The 17,105-nt window shown below is 37.7% G+C and overlaps 1 protein-coding gene and 2 long non-coding RNA genes across 3 annotated transcripts in view; 2 read left to right on the forward strand and 1 right to left on the reverse strand.

The window, feature by feature from the left end:
* The window catches only part of LOC146450222 (uncharacterized), a 110,462-nt gene that overhangs the window by 80,439 nt on the left and 12,918 nt on the right, over nt 1–17,105 (reverse strand). The window lies entirely within an intron of this gene.
* Nucleotides 1–17,105, forward strand: part of LOC146450223 (uncharacterized) — a 110,039-nt gene that overhangs the window by 79,864 nt on the left and 13,070 nt on the right. The window lies entirely within an intron of this gene.
* On the forward strand, nt 1,444–17,094 carry LOC146450228 (uncharacterized). The gene is made up of 14 exons (XM_085100588.1): nt 1,444–1,522; nt 1,906–2,264; nt 5,741–5,905; nt 7,202–7,312; nt 7,407–7,529; nt 10,749–10,845; nt 11,481–11,699; nt 12,533–12,909; nt 13,672–13,839; nt 15,207–15,317; nt 15,496–15,612; nt 15,998–16,088; nt 16,901–16,905; nt 17,020–17,094. The coding sequence occupies exons 1-14, from the start codon at nt 1,444–1,446 to the stop codon at nt 17,092–17,094; spliced, it is 2,097 nt and encodes a 698-aa protein (XP_084956714.1).

Genomic DNA, 17,105 nt, shown 5'->3' on the forward strand with positions numbered 1-17,105 from the left:
CAACCGATCGCGCGGAGCTTGATCGGTGGGTCACAACTCCAGAAAAAAGCAATTTAAACATAAGATGAGGAGAGTTTCCAAAAGAGCGTCCACTTTCTTTTAATATCCACTTACATAGCCCTTTTACTTTTTCTTTGAAAAATACAGGTCAAAGTTGTCACTTGCCGATCAAGTTTTCTCACACTCACAGCTACGTTTAATCAAAACTGATTTCACTTTCCTTTTTGTCCTTCAAGGGGGTTCGGATAACCAAGGAACCGTTTTTTTCCGTGTCCAAACAAAAAACCCTAGCGATAATCGTTCGCAAATACAAGTTCTTAACGGTTGGTAGGTGTAACATATGGGAGAAGGTTAGATTAAGCGTCATAATAATAGAACAATGTTCCACTGAGAAGACACAACCATACTCTACTTTCACCTATTTTAAGCACAAAAAATTGCAATTAATCAAATGACAAAGAACAAACGACCACAAAAAGTCAACAAATTACAGATTAAACGGCTTAACACTTCGACCAGCACGAAAGCTTGCGAAAGCATTGACACTTTTTATCACAATAGACGGGAGGGATGGGAGGGGAAAGGGGGGGGGGGGGGAGGTAATCTAGGAAAAATTGGAGATCTCTGATTCTGATTTTTAAAAATGCCGGAACAATAGGAAGTATTTCAATGAAAAAAAATGAATTGTTTGGCTTTTAATACTTATCGATAAGTATTCTAATATACGGTTACAATATTCCAAAACATATAAAGCCCTCAGTCTCATCTAACATGAATCATTAGAAATTTCACACGATGACTTTCATTGGATATGAACGCCCAGAGTGGATGTCCAGATGTTCGTTCAATTTTAAGTTATGCCTAGCAGTTGTTCACCGCTGGGCCATGTATTTATTTTCCATCTAGCTACATAATTCCTCTAACCGAAAGTCATTCTCCCCAAAAATGGATTTATCTAATCCCATTCTTTTCTTTTATTAAATTATAGTTTCCTTTACGGTTTATTTATTTCCACTGAAAATAATAACTTAACTATTATGTAAATAAATTGCAAAACAATAATTTTTGGCCAAAGGATGATCGTTCTAAAATGATTAATTGCTGGAATTTCGGTAAGCTAAGTGCAGTTAATAATTTCCTTCAAATAATAAAATTAAATAATGAAAAATAAAAATAAAAATAAACCAATAATTCCGATGTTGGAGGGGAAGGTGGGGAGATACCTCATCCCCCGTGAATGTCTGGGGGTTAAAGAGGCATTAAAAAAATATATTAAACTGAAAGGAGCCTTTTAAATCTGACGTGTAAGGGATACATCTTAACCGATACATAAAGGATTTCTATAAGAAAAACACTTTAAATGGAGCCAGATAAATATGATGATCACGAAAACGTGTTGCATTTAACATTGCCGCACAAAGGTTTTTCTTCAGCTGAGGCAAGATGTCTGACAAGCGCCATCTCCCCCTGCACCTGTGCTTTGTGTTATTTACAGTTGTGCTGTTAGCCCAAGGCAATGAAGGTAACTTGAAAAGTCAATTTGCTTTAATTTCAACATTTTCCTGGTATTTTTCGTAATTTTGTCTCTTAATTAAAGCTGAAATAGTAACAAAGATTTGAGGGTGGGGCGGAAGTAGATCGCTGTGGAATTTACCAGATAAAATAGTATTTTCAAAGATAATTTCAGGTCTTTAAACCTTTTTTTAAAGCATATATTGCACATTTTACAATTAATAGTCACCTGCATAGCTTTCTTGACGTCTTGAATTAATTTGAACAGCAATTATTGGTTGGGTGCTCATGGATGGACTATACAATCAACCAAAATACTTTTGTGGATTAATTTACTGACGACAAAAAAGTCTTCAGTCTTAGTCAGTCTTTGTCTATTGTCTCCTTTCATAGCCGCCAGTTTTAAGGCCGGAAAAGACAACATAACAACATCCAGTCCAGGACTGTTCGCTTGCAAGAAAATATTGTTTTCTCAACCTTTCAATGGTGGAAAGAAAGTGAAAGTGTTTGCCTCATTTGGTCATTCGGTGCAAAGAAGCCCAACTCGTGGTAACGGTGCAGCTATTTGGGTTGAATCAGAAGATCAAAATCAATTCACCACTTGTGTTTCTGAATACGGTGAAGGTTCTAATGGAACAGCGGAGGTGAATTGGATCGCTGTCCAATCCGTTCCTTCTGGGGCTCAAATAGGAACTGCTGACTTGGATCCTTGGACTACTGGGACACAATGCGAAAGGATCGACTTCCCACAGGTTAGCATAATTGGTATTTCTATTAGTATTTGTTTCATGGAATTTCGATTTGCAAAAAAGAAGTAGAAAAACCTCTTCCCGCTGGATTCATTTGTAATCAGAGTTCTAGGTTTAAAATAGGATCTTAAAAGTAACGGCCTTTCGTTTCTGGTATCAACTTAAGCCAGCTTTGGAAAAAGAAACGGTCTGTTAATTTAGACAATTTACTTTCCTTGCGAAAAGTTAGACGGACAGTATTTGCAACCTTATTTGCCAAAATAATTTCTCGATTACAGGACGTCAATTTCAAAGTAAGCAGTCGATACCTTTTTTGTCAAAATTGATTTGTCCTCTCAATTATCGATATTTTGTGTAACTGATGCTTTAGAAATTAAAAAAAAAAAGCTTACGCTCGTTATAAACTTAATTAACCATTGCAGTTGGTTTATCGAGGTTCACGTAAGAAGTTCTAAATCATAGTTTTTGTTTTTCTCACTTTTCTAAGCACCTAGACAGAGGTCCAAAAGTTCATGAGCTACTAATCTACTTTTCAGACAATGCTGGCACAAAATCAATGACACGTTAGGATTTTGAGTGAGTGAATGAGTGACTGAGTGAGTGGGTGAGTGAGTGAGTGAGTGAGTGAGTGAGTGAGTGAGTGAGTGAGTGAGTGAGTGAGTGAGTGAGTGAGTGAGTGAGTGAGTGAGTGAGTGAGTAAGTGAGTGAGTGAGTGAGTGAGTCAGTGAGTGAGTGAGTGAGTTAGCGAGTAAGTGGTTAGGTGGGTGCATGAGTGAGTGAGGGGGTGAGTGGGTGCGTGGGTGGTTTATTCGATTAGTGAGTAAGTGAGTAAATAATGCGCGCGTTCCTGCGTGTGTGCGCGAGTCAGTTGGTGAGTGGGTGGGTGGGAGGTGAGTGGGTAAAAGTGTGAGTGTGTGATTGAGTGAGTGTGTGATTGAGAGTGAATGAGTGACTGAGTGAGTGGGTGAATGAGTGAGTGAGTGAGTGAGTGAGTGAGTGAGTGAGTGAGTGAGTGAGTGAGTGAGTGAGTGAGTGAGTGAGTGAGTCAGTGAGTGAGTGAGTTAGCGAGTAAGTGGCTAGGTGGGTGCATGAGTGAGTGAGGGGGTGAGTGGGTGCGTGGGTGGTTTATTCGATTAGTGAGTAAGTGAGTGAATAATGCGCGCGTTTCTGCGTGTGTGCGCGAGTCAGTTGGTGAGTGGGTGGGTGGGTGGGTGGGAGGTGAGTGGGTAAAAGTGTGAGTGTGTGATTGAGTGAGTGTGTGATTGAGGGTTTAAGTGAGTCTGTGAGTGAGTGAGTTGCTGAGTGGGAGGATGTATGAATGCATGAGTCAGTGAATGAGTGAGGGAATGAGTGAGTGAGTGAGTGAGTGAGTGAGTGAGTGAGTGAGCGATAGTGATAGGGTATCTTTTATGCGCCTTAATCTCTAAAGGGAGATATTGGTCTAGTTACAATAAACATTTCGATGTTAACTACAATAACAAATTAACTAATACAAGGCGATTACAACAAAGAATAATTGATATGAAAAGAGTGAAACAATTCATTATTTACATGCTGATTCGAGGAACTTTTCTCTCTTCTGGAACATTAAATTAGTATATTTCCCTACTGTTTTAGTAGTATTTTCCTTGTCTAGAGTAAGTGGATAACTAATTTTGTCTTTATTACTTAAGTTGGCGATAACATGATTATTTTTGGAAATGAGAGAATGGAGTTCATGTCTAATTTTATCATACTCTTGGAAATACAACAAGAAAGCCGTTTGTCCTCAATGAAATTTCTTTTGCATATTATGCAGGTTCTTTCTTCTACCGAGATTAATGCCCCTTTTTTTTGTTATTTCCCAGTTTGTATACTCAATGAATGAAGCACTAGTTGCAATTTCGAATTCGTAATACTAATTCTATGTGCTGGGTTTCTGATGGTCTTAACAGAGTCCTCTAGTTGGTTGTCATTTTTAAGTGTTTGTGAGTAGCTTTTTCTCTAGAGTTTTCAGAACTGTTACTGCGGATCTTCGGCTAATTTTGAAAAAAGCTTTTTTTCTTAGTTCCTTTCTAAGGGAGGAACGAGCAGTCTTGATATGTTGTCGATTTACTATATTGCTTGTGGAGGGCATTCGTATTAACTATCACTATTTAATTCATCAAAAAATTTTGCGTAACAAAAAGCTTCATTAAAGAGATGATTGTTTGTTTTATGTAGTAGGCTTTGCCAGTAACTAAAAATTAAAGCCTTTATGTCTATAGTTAAGAGGCTCCGTCCAAGTTCTACACTACAGGCTATGTTTTATGTTTTATTTGTACCAGGGTGTATTTATTGTTTCTTTTCAGAACTTAATATGGACTTGTTCAACAGTGCTTTTGTCAAAATAAGTCTTGTATGATAATAATTCAGGCTCACCAATTTCGCGTTCATATAATAGTATAAGTTTGACAAGGGCATCACAAAGTTTATTCCTAATTGTAATTTTGGTCGTATCGGAATTAGAGACGACCGTTTTATTATTGTTGTTATTAGTCCTCCCAAAAACCTTTCCTTATTCTTGTATGTTTGATATCATAGCTCAGTCTGCCTTCTTACTTAGCAGTAAAAGGCATTCTTTCTCAGTTTTGTCATCCTGGCCCGTCTAGATTAGCTTTGCTACCTGCGGCGCCCAGAAAGTGTCCATGTAAATTTATGCAAACACCAAATAAACTTGAAAGTTTAAGTAAGAGATAAATACTGACGTTCGAGGTATTTAACTGACTTATTTCATGAAATTATTCATGAAGGCGATCCTTTGTTCAAGGGGACAAGCGCCGGCTAATTAGTACCGTCACACTTAGGTGAGAAACGGAGAACAATAGAAGCAACCTGATGTGTGCGTTTCTCGCAGTACTGCTAATGTAAATGAGGGATTTATCTGTATAAATCCCTCGTTTCAGTTAGTTTAATATTCATGAAGTATGTAAGTTAAATAAAGGATGTTGAATAACAAAAGAAAATGTGATTCATGAAATAAGTTGAAGATAGAACTTTGTAAGCCTTTTTACTAATGCGAATTCGTGGGATATTAAGACCAGATCAAGTCCTTCTATCCCTACTATGTTTGTCTTTCTCTCAAAGATATGTTTGGCTACATTGTTCTCATTTTGGTATAACATTATTAAATTTAATTATATATTGAATTTAGGATGTCTTTTCTCTTCTGAAACATTAAATATGTGTATTTACCTACTATATTTGAAGTGGTTTCATTTTCTAGGGTAAGTTAATACCGTATCTTATCTTCATCATTTATGTTTTTTAAAAATCATCGTGTGTTGAAACGAGAGAATGCAGCTCATTTCTAATGTTATTGAGTGAGTGAGTGAGTGAGTGAGTGAGTGAGTGAGTGAGTGAGTGAGTGAGTGAGGAGGTTGAACTTATATATTAAATGGTGATAACAAGTACTGTTCGATTATTTTCAATTTCGTCTTGTTTTATATTTGATTTTTTAGCGTTTTATGACTCCACCAAGTGTTCTGGTAACCCCTTGTCACAAGTTAGCCAAAAGACCCCAGGATGCCATGGCGCTGTGGATTCAACATCCCAGTGTGGATAGTTTCAATCTTTGTGCCCGTGAAACCAAGCTTTTTGATGGCCTACACCAAAATATAAAAATTGTGAGTAGTTACTTTTTATTATTACTGTTTTTCAAGGTATTGCTTTTTTCTTCTGTAGCGTAATTCTTTGTCTTATAAAGAAATAAACTCGCCCTTTTAAAGGGTGAGTTGGACTGGAATAGAAAGTGCCCGAACTTGTCTCTGAACATTCGTGCCTATTGGAGTGAACGTAGCAATAAGCACACTCTCTGACTTTTCCTAAAATTAATCTAAGGACACCTTGGTTTTGAAACCTTTATTGTGAAATGATTCTCTTAGAAATAAATCGTAAACGATTTTGACAACGATGCTGCTTCCTCCTCTAAAATGTCTTTGTCCTTTGATTATAAAACATTGCGTTTATCGTACTTTTCTCTTTTTACATTTTGTTAGTTTTATCAGGGGCTATAGGAAACAGGGTTTCGACTAAATAAATATTACAGTTTATCTCAAGTAAAGTTGAAATACTCACAATGAATCAGTCTTCTGTTTTTTCTGATCCTTGCTCGCCATTTATGTCAAGTAGAATAGCCCTAATAACCCTGCGTTTGATTCAGAAATATCCTGCAAGCGTTCGTCAAGTCTTGGTAACCGCGCGTCGTACTCCAATCCCAGGCGCGGGCGCTAAGCGCGCGAGCGTTAACCCTTATGAGTTAACACTCGCGCGCTTAGCGCCTGCGCCTTAGATTTGATTAGGACGCTCGGTTACCAAGACTTAACGAATGCTTGCGATATAGTTCTGAATCATAATGGCGCGTTGTTAGGGCTATTCTAAAAGAAATAAATAAGGAAAAAGACCAGTAAAGACAAAAGACTACTTCATTGTGAGTAATTAAACTTTATTTGAGATAAAATGTAATCTTTATTTAGTCGAAACCCATGTTTCCTATAGCCCATGGTTTCATTTATTGTTAGGTCAATTCTTGGATGTATTGATGATGTGTTACAAAACCTAAAAAATCCAAATGAGAAAGTGAATCCTGAAAGGCGGCACTTAAGATTATTGGCTCAAATCCCAGGCCATTGCAGCCCATTGTCCCATTTTGCCAACGTAAATTAAGAGACAGTGTTGAACTTAATGCATTAATCCAGATAAAAAGGGGGGTTGGCTAAGAGGAGAAAGGTAAAAGGAGAATAAGAAAGTACAAACAACAGCAGAGGTGAAAAGAAACACAAACGTAGCATGTCCAAACTGGTATAGTAGCCTGTCAGAGAGTCTGGTCAAATACCAAAAAGTTTTAGAAACTAAAATAAGAGGGTTATATTCGATTAAAGAAAAGGTTTACTGGAGCATTCATTTATTTTGCTTTCTTGCAGAACTGGTTAGCGTTTACTAACCTTAATCTGGACAATTTTACCCTGACGAACAGTCTGTTGTTTGCAAACATTACCTCACCATCACACAGAGATAACTATGCTTTCTGTCAGGTAATGGAAGTAAATAAGCAAAATTGCTAACTTTCATCATCATCATATACGTTTATTCATATTTATTTATTTATTTATTTATTTTCTCTTACAGAAAATCAACTTTACAGATCCATTCTTTGTTCCTCCTGTGGTGGTGGTGACGCCTAAACGCAGTTATAACAATTCGCGTCTGTCTGCTGGATCTGGATGTGACGCAATTACCAGCTGGATTGAGGTACTTTCTTTAACTTTGCTATGTTTATCGTTGATCCAATAAGCAATTGGTTAAAGGAAAGTAAGTAAGCACGATTCTACCCTATCTCCTAAGAATACAAACAAGCTTATTTATCTAATTTCCACTTGCTTCAAATTTTATCACAATACTGGATGTTGTTGTTGTTTTATGCTGGATTTTGTGCATCTGATGGCACTATGAGAAGACATCCACCCTTACTGAACACTTAACTTACTAAAGCAGTCTAGGGTCTGGGTTTGAACTATGTTCGTCCACAAATTTTCGGCATCTAAAGCCTAGAACGGGATGAAATTTTGCCTTATTTTAACACTAGTTTTCGAATAAGGTCTTTCTTGGATCTCTTAGTAAGTAGCTTTTGGTCGGCAGGCTTAAAAATCGATCAAAATGGTTTCATAAAGCAAAGAAACTCAACCAAGATATAAAAATGTGAACTTTAAAGTGGCAAAAGAGATGCAACTCTAGCACTGATATAGTCTGCCAGGAACGAAGTCTTTTAGCTCCATCTCGATAGGCCACGTAATTAAGAGAAATGAAAGACGTATACAAAACGTATCCTTTGACATATAAAAAAAAAAAATTACAAAATAATTCCCGGTTCATGCGTCGAACTTTACATGAGCCGAACCTAATCATTTGGTTGGGCGCATGTAAATTTCGACGTATGAATCAGTTAGGATCGACAGATTTATATGTGGGTCGACCCGCCGTTCTATTCGAATGCGCCATTTGAATAGAACGGCAAAAGTTCGACTTCGATTCATACGTCGAACTTTACATGTGCCGAACCAAATGCATACGTTCCGTATAAATTATATAAATTATATGTATCCCAGAGGTCTGCGCGTTCCATCGACTTGGCATGTGCAAAGGACTTCATTCTACACAAAATGGCGGGAAAAGAGGAATGTGCTTGTTCTTCTTGTTTCTAAACAACTAAATACACTTGTCTGAGATGCGAAAGATTTTAAAAGAATCTATTCTTGATGTGCACACGCACTTCAAACCGACCGAAACTGTTCAATACAGGCTATATCGAAGGTGAAGCCTTAATACTTCTCAGAACAAAATGTTCAAAAACATCATTTGAAGAGAAAATTACTTTATTCAAACAGAGATTACGCCACAGAGGTTACCTCGATAACCTTTAGTTATAGATAAAACTCTTTCAGAAGTCAATTTCCTCAAAAGATTGTCGGCACTACAAAACAAACAAAACACGCGCACAAACATTTTGCCTTTTGTTACGGATTATCGCCCTTATTTGCCCAACATAAAGAAATTGAGATGAGTAAATGGCACTTGATAGAAAATCAGCCTCTGCTAAGAGAGATCTACAAAGACCCTTCCCTACTTTCGTACAGAAAAGGGAGATCTTTGAAAGACGTACTCGTGAGAGCAAATTAGCTTTGGAGGTCATATTCTCCCTATCTCGTTAAATAGGAGCCGTGTTTGGCCTGTCTTCATTATTTTACCAAACAAGGTCTTCCATGTCAGAATTCATCTTTCCCGCCATTTTGAATCTTGTTGAGTAAAAAAAACAGCCGCTGACCACGAAAATCTATTTTAACACTTAAGCTTTAATTAAGTTCGACTTCAGTTAGGTTCGACGTCTGAATCAACTGCCGAACTTAATTATTTGGGTCGACCTTAATAGATATTAGGTTCGGCTCATGTAAAGTTCGACGCAGGGCCGTACATAGCAGGGGGGGGGGGGGGGGGGGGGGCAGGGCAGAGGGGGCAGCTGCCCCCGCCAGGAAAACTATTTTTTTTTGTAACATAGTGTTTCAATTTGCAGAGCTTTTTCTTGTAGGTTGTTCCAAAATCTCAAGAAAATCTAATTAAGTGGAAAAAATATTCCTTCAATGAGAATTTCAAATAATTATGTTGGAAAATCTTTCAAGCCAAAAGCCAATACGAGTTTTCTTATGAAAATAACGATTTTGTAATTTGGGCTGCCTGTGGTGTAGAATTTGGTGTGTAAATAATGATTGGTCAACAAGCCTATGCCACTCCCTGGCGTGTGCTTTTTTTTTTTTTTTTTTTAAATCTAGCTTACAAGAGTATGTTTTAATTGGTTTTAAAAGCCTGCGCGACTCCCATAAGTATTTTGGGTTTGAAGGATTTGATAGAGCCTTGGATTTGACCATCTTATGATCAACATCACAGGTCATTTGTGCCTGATAAGTTTTGATTTTCCTTTTTTGAATCCTCTTCATTTTAAATATGACTTCTTATTCTGTGTGTTCAACGACGGTGTTTTTCTGCCACATAGGGCATTTCAGCTGGGTTTGGTTTGGCTTGTTTAGTTTGAACCAAACATTGCCTCTCATCTAATGGTAAATTTTAAACACAGTCGATGCACTGCTGTAATTAAACGGAGAAAATCACTGAACTCCCACAATTCAAACGCACTATAACAGTTGAGCGAAGCACTTGCAAAAAGACAGTCGTGAATTAAGTACAATTTACGCCTTTTATGACTGTGACACGTTGCATAGCTCGATAACACGCTACAACGATTACTAGAGAAACAAAGAAACAAATAGCCGTGCCAAGAAACACAACACCTTACATTATGACAAAAACTAATAGCCGGGCCTAGTATTACAACAACTACAAAATGAAGTTTGTTACAAATTTCACAAATCTCAACAAGAAGGCCGTTAAAACTATCACGCACTTAAGCAAGGTGTTTATGCCATAAAAAGTCATGACAATTTAAGACAAAAAGCATCAGTGTGTTTTTTTTCCTTAAAGGTCTTTTAGGCAACTTTCTGTGTAGGGGTAAACTGCAAAAACGTCCAACTAGAAACCCTGGAAGACCCCCGTGGGGGTGTGCGGAGTTTGCCCCCGCAGACAAAAAAATCCTAGGTACGGCCCTGCCAACGTATGAACCGGGCCTAACATATACAAAATACAAAATACAAAATGTATACTTTGAAATCCGCAATGGACAGTGATAAACGTAGAATACCTTCCTCATCGATTGATATCGGCCTATATAGTCTTAAGTTATGATTGCTACGGATAAATAAATTACCAGGGATATTTAAATTTCGTTAAATGCTAGTTAATTGTATGCAAAAAGTCACAAAATGAAGTGGTTTCTGCTTGAATATTATATTAAAAAGACTTTACTACAATTTACATCACTGCTGTCTCTAAGCCCAAAAGTTAAACAATTCTGTTCAATTTTAGCACACGTCCACAATGGAAACAGAAATTTGTGTGAAACACTATAACAATGATGTCAACAATAAAGACGCCATCCAAGTTGATTACGTGGTTATTGGAGGTACGTAAAATCAGTTGTTAGTAAAGACCAAGCAACAATTTATGTATATTGTCCTTGCTGACAATTGTTTCTCTGGACTCTTCTTTACCTAAAATTAAGGACAAAGTCTTTGGACGAATTTTCATTGACGTTTTCTTTTCCTTTTTTTTTTTTTTTTTTTTGCGCACGATACAAATATTTATACACGAATGAAAGACTACCAGTTCTCCGACCCACACTTACAGTGTTGCCCTCGTGTACCTAAATAGGTTAGTCGTCTTCTGGAGAAAGTGGTGGGAAAGTACTATGTTATTGACAGTGGATAGCATGGCTTCTAGGTCAGATCATGATACACTGGGAATGGTGTATATTGATTGAAATATTTGCCCCAATCCCTTTTGTCTACCATTTCAGGTACATTCATAGCAGATATGACGCTAATACTAATACGCTTGTACACGTTTCGATGTTGAGGGAATCGAGAATAATGTATTTTTCCTTCGAGCGTTTCGGGTTTTGATATATGCCATAATATCAAGCCAGATATATTCATCCTCCCCGAACTCAATTTCAAATCATCACGCTCTCCTGCTACTTCCAACCGGATGTCTTACTTAGTTGAAGACTAACATTCCTTCCCTTGCACATATTTCTAGACTTGGATCCATGTTTAGACGTCACGTGCGATTACCACTGTCTTTGTAAGGCTTTTGGGCCTTCCGATGCTCGGTGTGTCAGTGTTGAGAACTGTCCCTCATTTCAAGAACCAATCTGTTCCTCAAATGGTACGACTTATGACAACAAGTGCCTGTTTGAACAGGAAATGTGTTTGCTGCAACTGAATTTTACAGTACAACATCCTGGCAGCTGTGAAGGTATGCTTAGTTACATGTAGGTTGATTTCTAGATACGTCTCTGGAGATGCCGGTATACAGACATTATGTAAACCAAGGATATGCAGCGTTAACAATGTCTGCAGCATTATACTCTTTTAAAAGATGCGCATCGGGGCACTAATATTGCGAAAACGTGTTTCGTGTTCGAGAGGAAAGGTGTTACACTTCGACATATCCACAACTCTGGAGTTCCTCTAAAGGCTGTCTTGAATTAACTCCAAATTAAATTAATGGCTAAAAAATTCAAACTCCCAAAAACTTAAGAATTCATATGTAAACGCAAACTAGTAAGCAAAAGAACAGCATGATCTTCATATGAAAGCAGTGAGGTTTGTATCAAAACAAGGTCACCCTCAGCCTCGCTTCCAATCCAAGGCCAAGTCAATAAGCACACAACTGTAAAATGGCCTATTCTCCATAAATTCAGAAACCAAATTTAACGATTTGGCTGGATCGGAATTTAGATTCAAAGAAGGGCGTAATGGCGAAAAAAACAAAACAGAAAACAAACAAACAAAAAGAAAATGGGCGTAAAGGCCGGATCTGAAGAGTTCATTGTAGACATGCGTACAAAGCACGCGTTTGGCAAAACCTTATAAATGTTAGTAAATTACTTTTTTTTTAATCTAAAGTAAAAACAAGGCATTTTGTCCTCCAATGAAGCATTTCAAAGTTCCACTTGTGTTTACCTGGCAACTCGCAATTACACCCTTTTATGTCTCACATTTCTTTTTTATTTCAGTAATTTAGTCTGATATATTTTTTTAACCATAAGTCACTTATGCTGATTTACGTTTGTATCATTATATCAGGATTTCCATTTCAACGCGGTCGTCGTCACATGCCACACATTCCATCACTGGGGTACTCCCATTGTGAAGTAATCCGTTTCCAACCTTACGTTTTCTATCCTGATAAACCCATTGATGTGCAGATTACTGTCAATCACATTGACACCAGTGACAAGTCCTTTGTCCATGATGCCACAGTTTCTTGGGTTGAACACGTAAATTACCATCAATTCACTGCCTGTGTGATGGCAGCCGGTTTCAACGAACGCAAGTCTAGTGCTAACGTGACCGTTGACTGGATGGGTTATCAGGGAGCTCCAGTTGGTGGCGTCAGTGGAGAGGTGCGCATATCGCAGTGGTGGACTGGGACGACTTGTGAGACTGTGAATTTTCCCTCGGTAAGTGATTTGTTTGCTTCGTTTCCTTTTTTCCCTTTCCATGGGGAGGGGGGAGGGGTTGGGGGTTGCTGTTTTCAGGTTTTTTCCTCAGCTCAGAAGTGCACATTTAACCATATCTAGACTTGGCTTTTCTTTGTTTTCTGTGGGCGGAGGGAGGGTCTGGGCGGATTCCTCGCCCGCCTTATTAAAGTTACGACAGTAACACTTGGAAGATAGATAGTACGCCCAAAAATGTTGCCTTATATGTCCACAACGTTAATTGATCGTGTTAATTTTGTCATGATTTCCAGTGGCAACCATCTTGGATGGGCTAATTTGGATTTCTGAATAATTGGAATTTACTACTATACCAAGAAGCCTACCATATCATGCGTTCAGCACCATCTTTAAACAATGATTTAAAAACCTAGCAGAAAGCTATGCCTATTCTCCTGACATTAACGTCTTGTTTTGCATTTTCATGCGCATGCTTTACATTGCTAATTTACCATCTTTCAGTATTTAAATCAAAGCTACTTGTTGTCACCTTAGCCTGAAGATGATAAAGTATCATATCGAAATATAACATTTAAGTACACCAACGTTTCCTCGCATTTGTTGTCCGTATCATTAACATAATGTATTTACTCGGAATTACATTCATTTTTTATATTCATACGATGCACTAAAAACTATAAACGTCTTTTGCGCTAAGGTAGCACCGTTATTACTAAGCGGCGTAATTATTATTCTACCTTTTTTTTAATTTCCTTTAATCTACAGGGAAAGTTTTTAAAGAAACCTTCAGTTTTTGTTACCGCGGTACACCACCATGCCGGGCTAAAAAGGGATGCTGCCAGTGTTTGGTTGGAGGACCTCTCCCAGTCTTCACTGAAAATATGTTTGAGGGAACTGCAAAATTACGCAGGCTCTCATGAAGATATTTACGTGGTAAGCACACACAAATTTCTGTTGTTTTGCCCCGCTTTTATGTTGTGATTTAACCCAATTCATGGGTGCCACATACGGCATCCTTACCGACTGCACAGAGGGTAAGGAAAAAAATTGGTTTCAGTCAAAGGTCTTTTTTATTGAGTTTTCGTGAGATTACCTGAAAAATCCCTTTCAAGAACACAATATTAACACTTTAATAAGCTGAAACGCATCGAAAAAATGTTCAAAAACTGAATTATCAGTTAATTACTCTATGTGGATTTTTTAGAACTTCCCATGCATCATTTTAAATGGAAAATATGATGTCTACGTGATGTGGCGTAAACATATTAATGTGGCTTACTACAGTTTTTCCGAGACTTAGTAGCGCGCGCTACGATAGCCTGCCACACGTCAGTATTTGTCCCGCGTGCAAAAATGACGCAAGTAACCTCAAGAAGTAACAAAAACCACTTCAGCACTTGAAAGGCGTTAAATCTCTTTGGTATATGTAGCGATAGTTTCAAAACTCCGTTCAAACATGTAATCAAGCCTAAAGCCAAAAAAATATGGCAAAAAAGTTTGATAAACATTCGGTTAAAGAGCTCTAATTTACTGTACCTTTCTCGCACGCGATACATGGCGTTACATGAGCGCGCGCTTAAATAAAGGGCATGCGCAATTCAATTCTGGTCCGAGGTTGTAAAAACCTGTCTTTGATCGATGATTGCTCGAAAACTTACCGTCCAACTTATGATGAAATTTTCACGGTTGATTTGTTTGGGTGAATCACGTTTGGAGCCAAAATTTTTGAAAAATCTGTAAGACAGATTTTGAGCTATTTTTGATTTCACATTCTCTTAGTTTGCACAAAAACTGTCTTACAGATTTTTTTTTTTACTTTGCATGAATGTTAAATCAGACCCAATTTCTTATTCTTGAAATTTTCAGGTGGGGTCATACGGGTAGAATTTGAAAAAAACGTGACTTAACCTACTTGTGCCCAGTCTCTCATTGGGTACTCGGTCGCTCATTTTGACTATTTGTTGACGTTTAATTGTTTAAATTTCACATAGAATCGTAAAAGACTTAAGCAAACAGTAAATAGTGAAGGGAAAAACAGCTTGGAACCTTTTTTAAAAGAGTTAAAAGTTGTGCCCTTATACATCATTAAAACTGTAGTAAGCCACCTTAAACTTTCTTGAATTCTCCCATTTGTACAAACACCATTTAGAAGACCAAATCAGCCATTGTCTACATTCTCTTAGGTCTAACATTAGGTTGCCTTCACTGTAACTGCTTTTGTATATAGTAAAGTCACGCGCCCAGTGACATAATAGTGTTACCTACTTTTCATAAGGTTTTTGTTCACTTATTTTCTCTAGAGCTGGTTGGCGTTTTCCTCTCTTCACAAGCCTCTCTTCTCGGAACACAGTTCAGTTTATTTTGTAAACTCTCAGCCTCCTCCTGCTGATTTCAATAATGCCTTCTGCAAGGTCAGTGTACTTTGTTTTTAGTCTAAACTGCAACGTTTTGCTGGAGAGAAAAGAGTATCTTTTCTCTTTGGACGTATATATCCTTGACATCCGTAGGATCGCCAACTTCAAAGTGAATTATATTAATGAGTTTGAGAGTGAATGTAATCCTGTTCTAACCACTACGACTTTTTCATAGGACATACGCTTCACTAAAGTATATCAAAATGCTCCGAGCGTTTTCGTTTCATCAAACCATTCCTCAAGTGGTGGAAATCAAGATCCTATGCACAATTCCATAACAGCTTGGGTGGAGGTAGGTCAGCCGCTTCAATCTATACTAGGTATGTTCACCTTACCTGTTAGAGATATTACTAGCTGTTAGAAATACATTGGAAAATTGAGAGAATTTACCATGGAGGTTTATAATTCATTGACACATTTTACAATGTAACATGAGTTTTCTAGGCTTTGATGATAATCAACATTTCAAGCTTTTACAGCGGTCTATGTTGCCGCTTCCGGACACACAATGGACAATCAAGTAGAAGGGCCATTGCTATATTTTTTGATTATCATTTTTTTAACAGCGTAAGAATGCTCATGTTACGCAGGTATAAGGTTGTGATAAGAAAGGCGAAGTCTAGGGAACAAACAAGAAAAGCATATAACATTTCATATGAGTTTGTCTTATTTTACAGTATATCAACACCACAGGAGCTCGAGTTTGTGTAAAGGAATTGTTTGTGTCAAAGTATGACCCGCTCTCCATATCATACACTGTCCTGTCAGGTAAGAGTCCAAAACTTGTTTTTTTTTTTTGTTTTGTTTTGTTTTGTTTTACGTACAAGTAATCAATCATTTCACGAAAGAAGACGAATAATTGTTCACTGAATAAATCAATGGAAATGAGCAATGCACAAATATACAGGCTTTCCTTGGATGTTTCTTTATTAGAGCTATTTTGGTTAAATTTGGTAACTATTTGTTTCCATCATCACGATATATATTATAATAAAGGCCGAGACAACAACTTTTAACCAACAATGCGATCTGTGTTTTTAATGTCTGCCGGAAACCTATGAAGAAGCAGGAAAGTATTTCAGTACATGACATTCTGCACATTGAATGTGCAGGATTTCTAATTTGCATAGTTTTTTTTTTTTATATATATATATATATATATATATATAAAGTTGAGTTTTGAGCACCATGCAAGATGACGCACACTTTTGCCAGCACTTCGGATTACGTTATAGTCCCTGCATTTGCACTCCCCGAACGCGCATCCCAGCAGTGCCATATGCTAACTCATTGAAAACCAAAGCGGTTAACGCCAAAATTCGCTCAACGTGCGCCCTGGTAGCCAGTTTGGGCCCACTTTCCCTTTTGTTTGTCTCTCTCACATCATTTATGGAGTTTGAAATTCGCGCGGAGCACGCACAAAAGCCCCGGATGTGTCGCTGCATTCTGGGCGATGATAACCCATAATACAGCCTTACCGTTAGAGATTACGTCATAAGTTATGCATTAACCGAGGAGGACGAGTTTGGTTGTTTGTCTAAAACTTTAAAATCACCCAATTTCAAATTATTTATGACTAGCCAAGGTAATTAATAACTAACATGGCTGAATTATTTACAGAATTGGTTGCCTTGTAACAGAAAAATTTCCTAAGAAGAAATTACCACTGAATATTTTTTTATGTCCTCTGTTAATACAGACATATGCCGACCAGGTTGGAGTTATTTTGGTGGTTACTGCTACTTCACAAGCCGTGCATGCGCCTCCTGGCTGACCGCAGAATCA

This window comes from Pavona decussata, unplaced genomic scaffold (genome assembly GCF_977016875.1).
Source record: "Pavona decussata unplaced genomic scaffold, jaPavDecu1.1 SCAFFOLD_476, whole genome shotgun sequence".
In the NCBI taxonomy this organism is placed as follows: Eukaryota; Metazoa; Cnidaria; class Anthozoa; order Scleractinia; family Agariciidae; genus Pavona; species Pavona decussata.

Bases quoted from the DNA above. Each gene is read 5' to 3' on its own strand.
- LOC146450228 (XM_085100588.1), top strand. From the start codon at position 1,444: ATGTCTGACAAGCGCCATCTCCCCCTGCACCTGTGCTTTGTGTTATTT. The intron at 12,910-13,671 runs GTAAGTGATTTG...TTTAATCTACAG, and splicing joins AGACTGTGAATTTTCCCTCG to GGAAAGTTTTTAAAGAAACC. The intron at 15,318-15,495 runs GTCAGTGTACTT...ACTTTTTCATAG, and splicing joins TCAATAATGCCTTCTGCAAG to GACATACGCTTCACTAAAGT.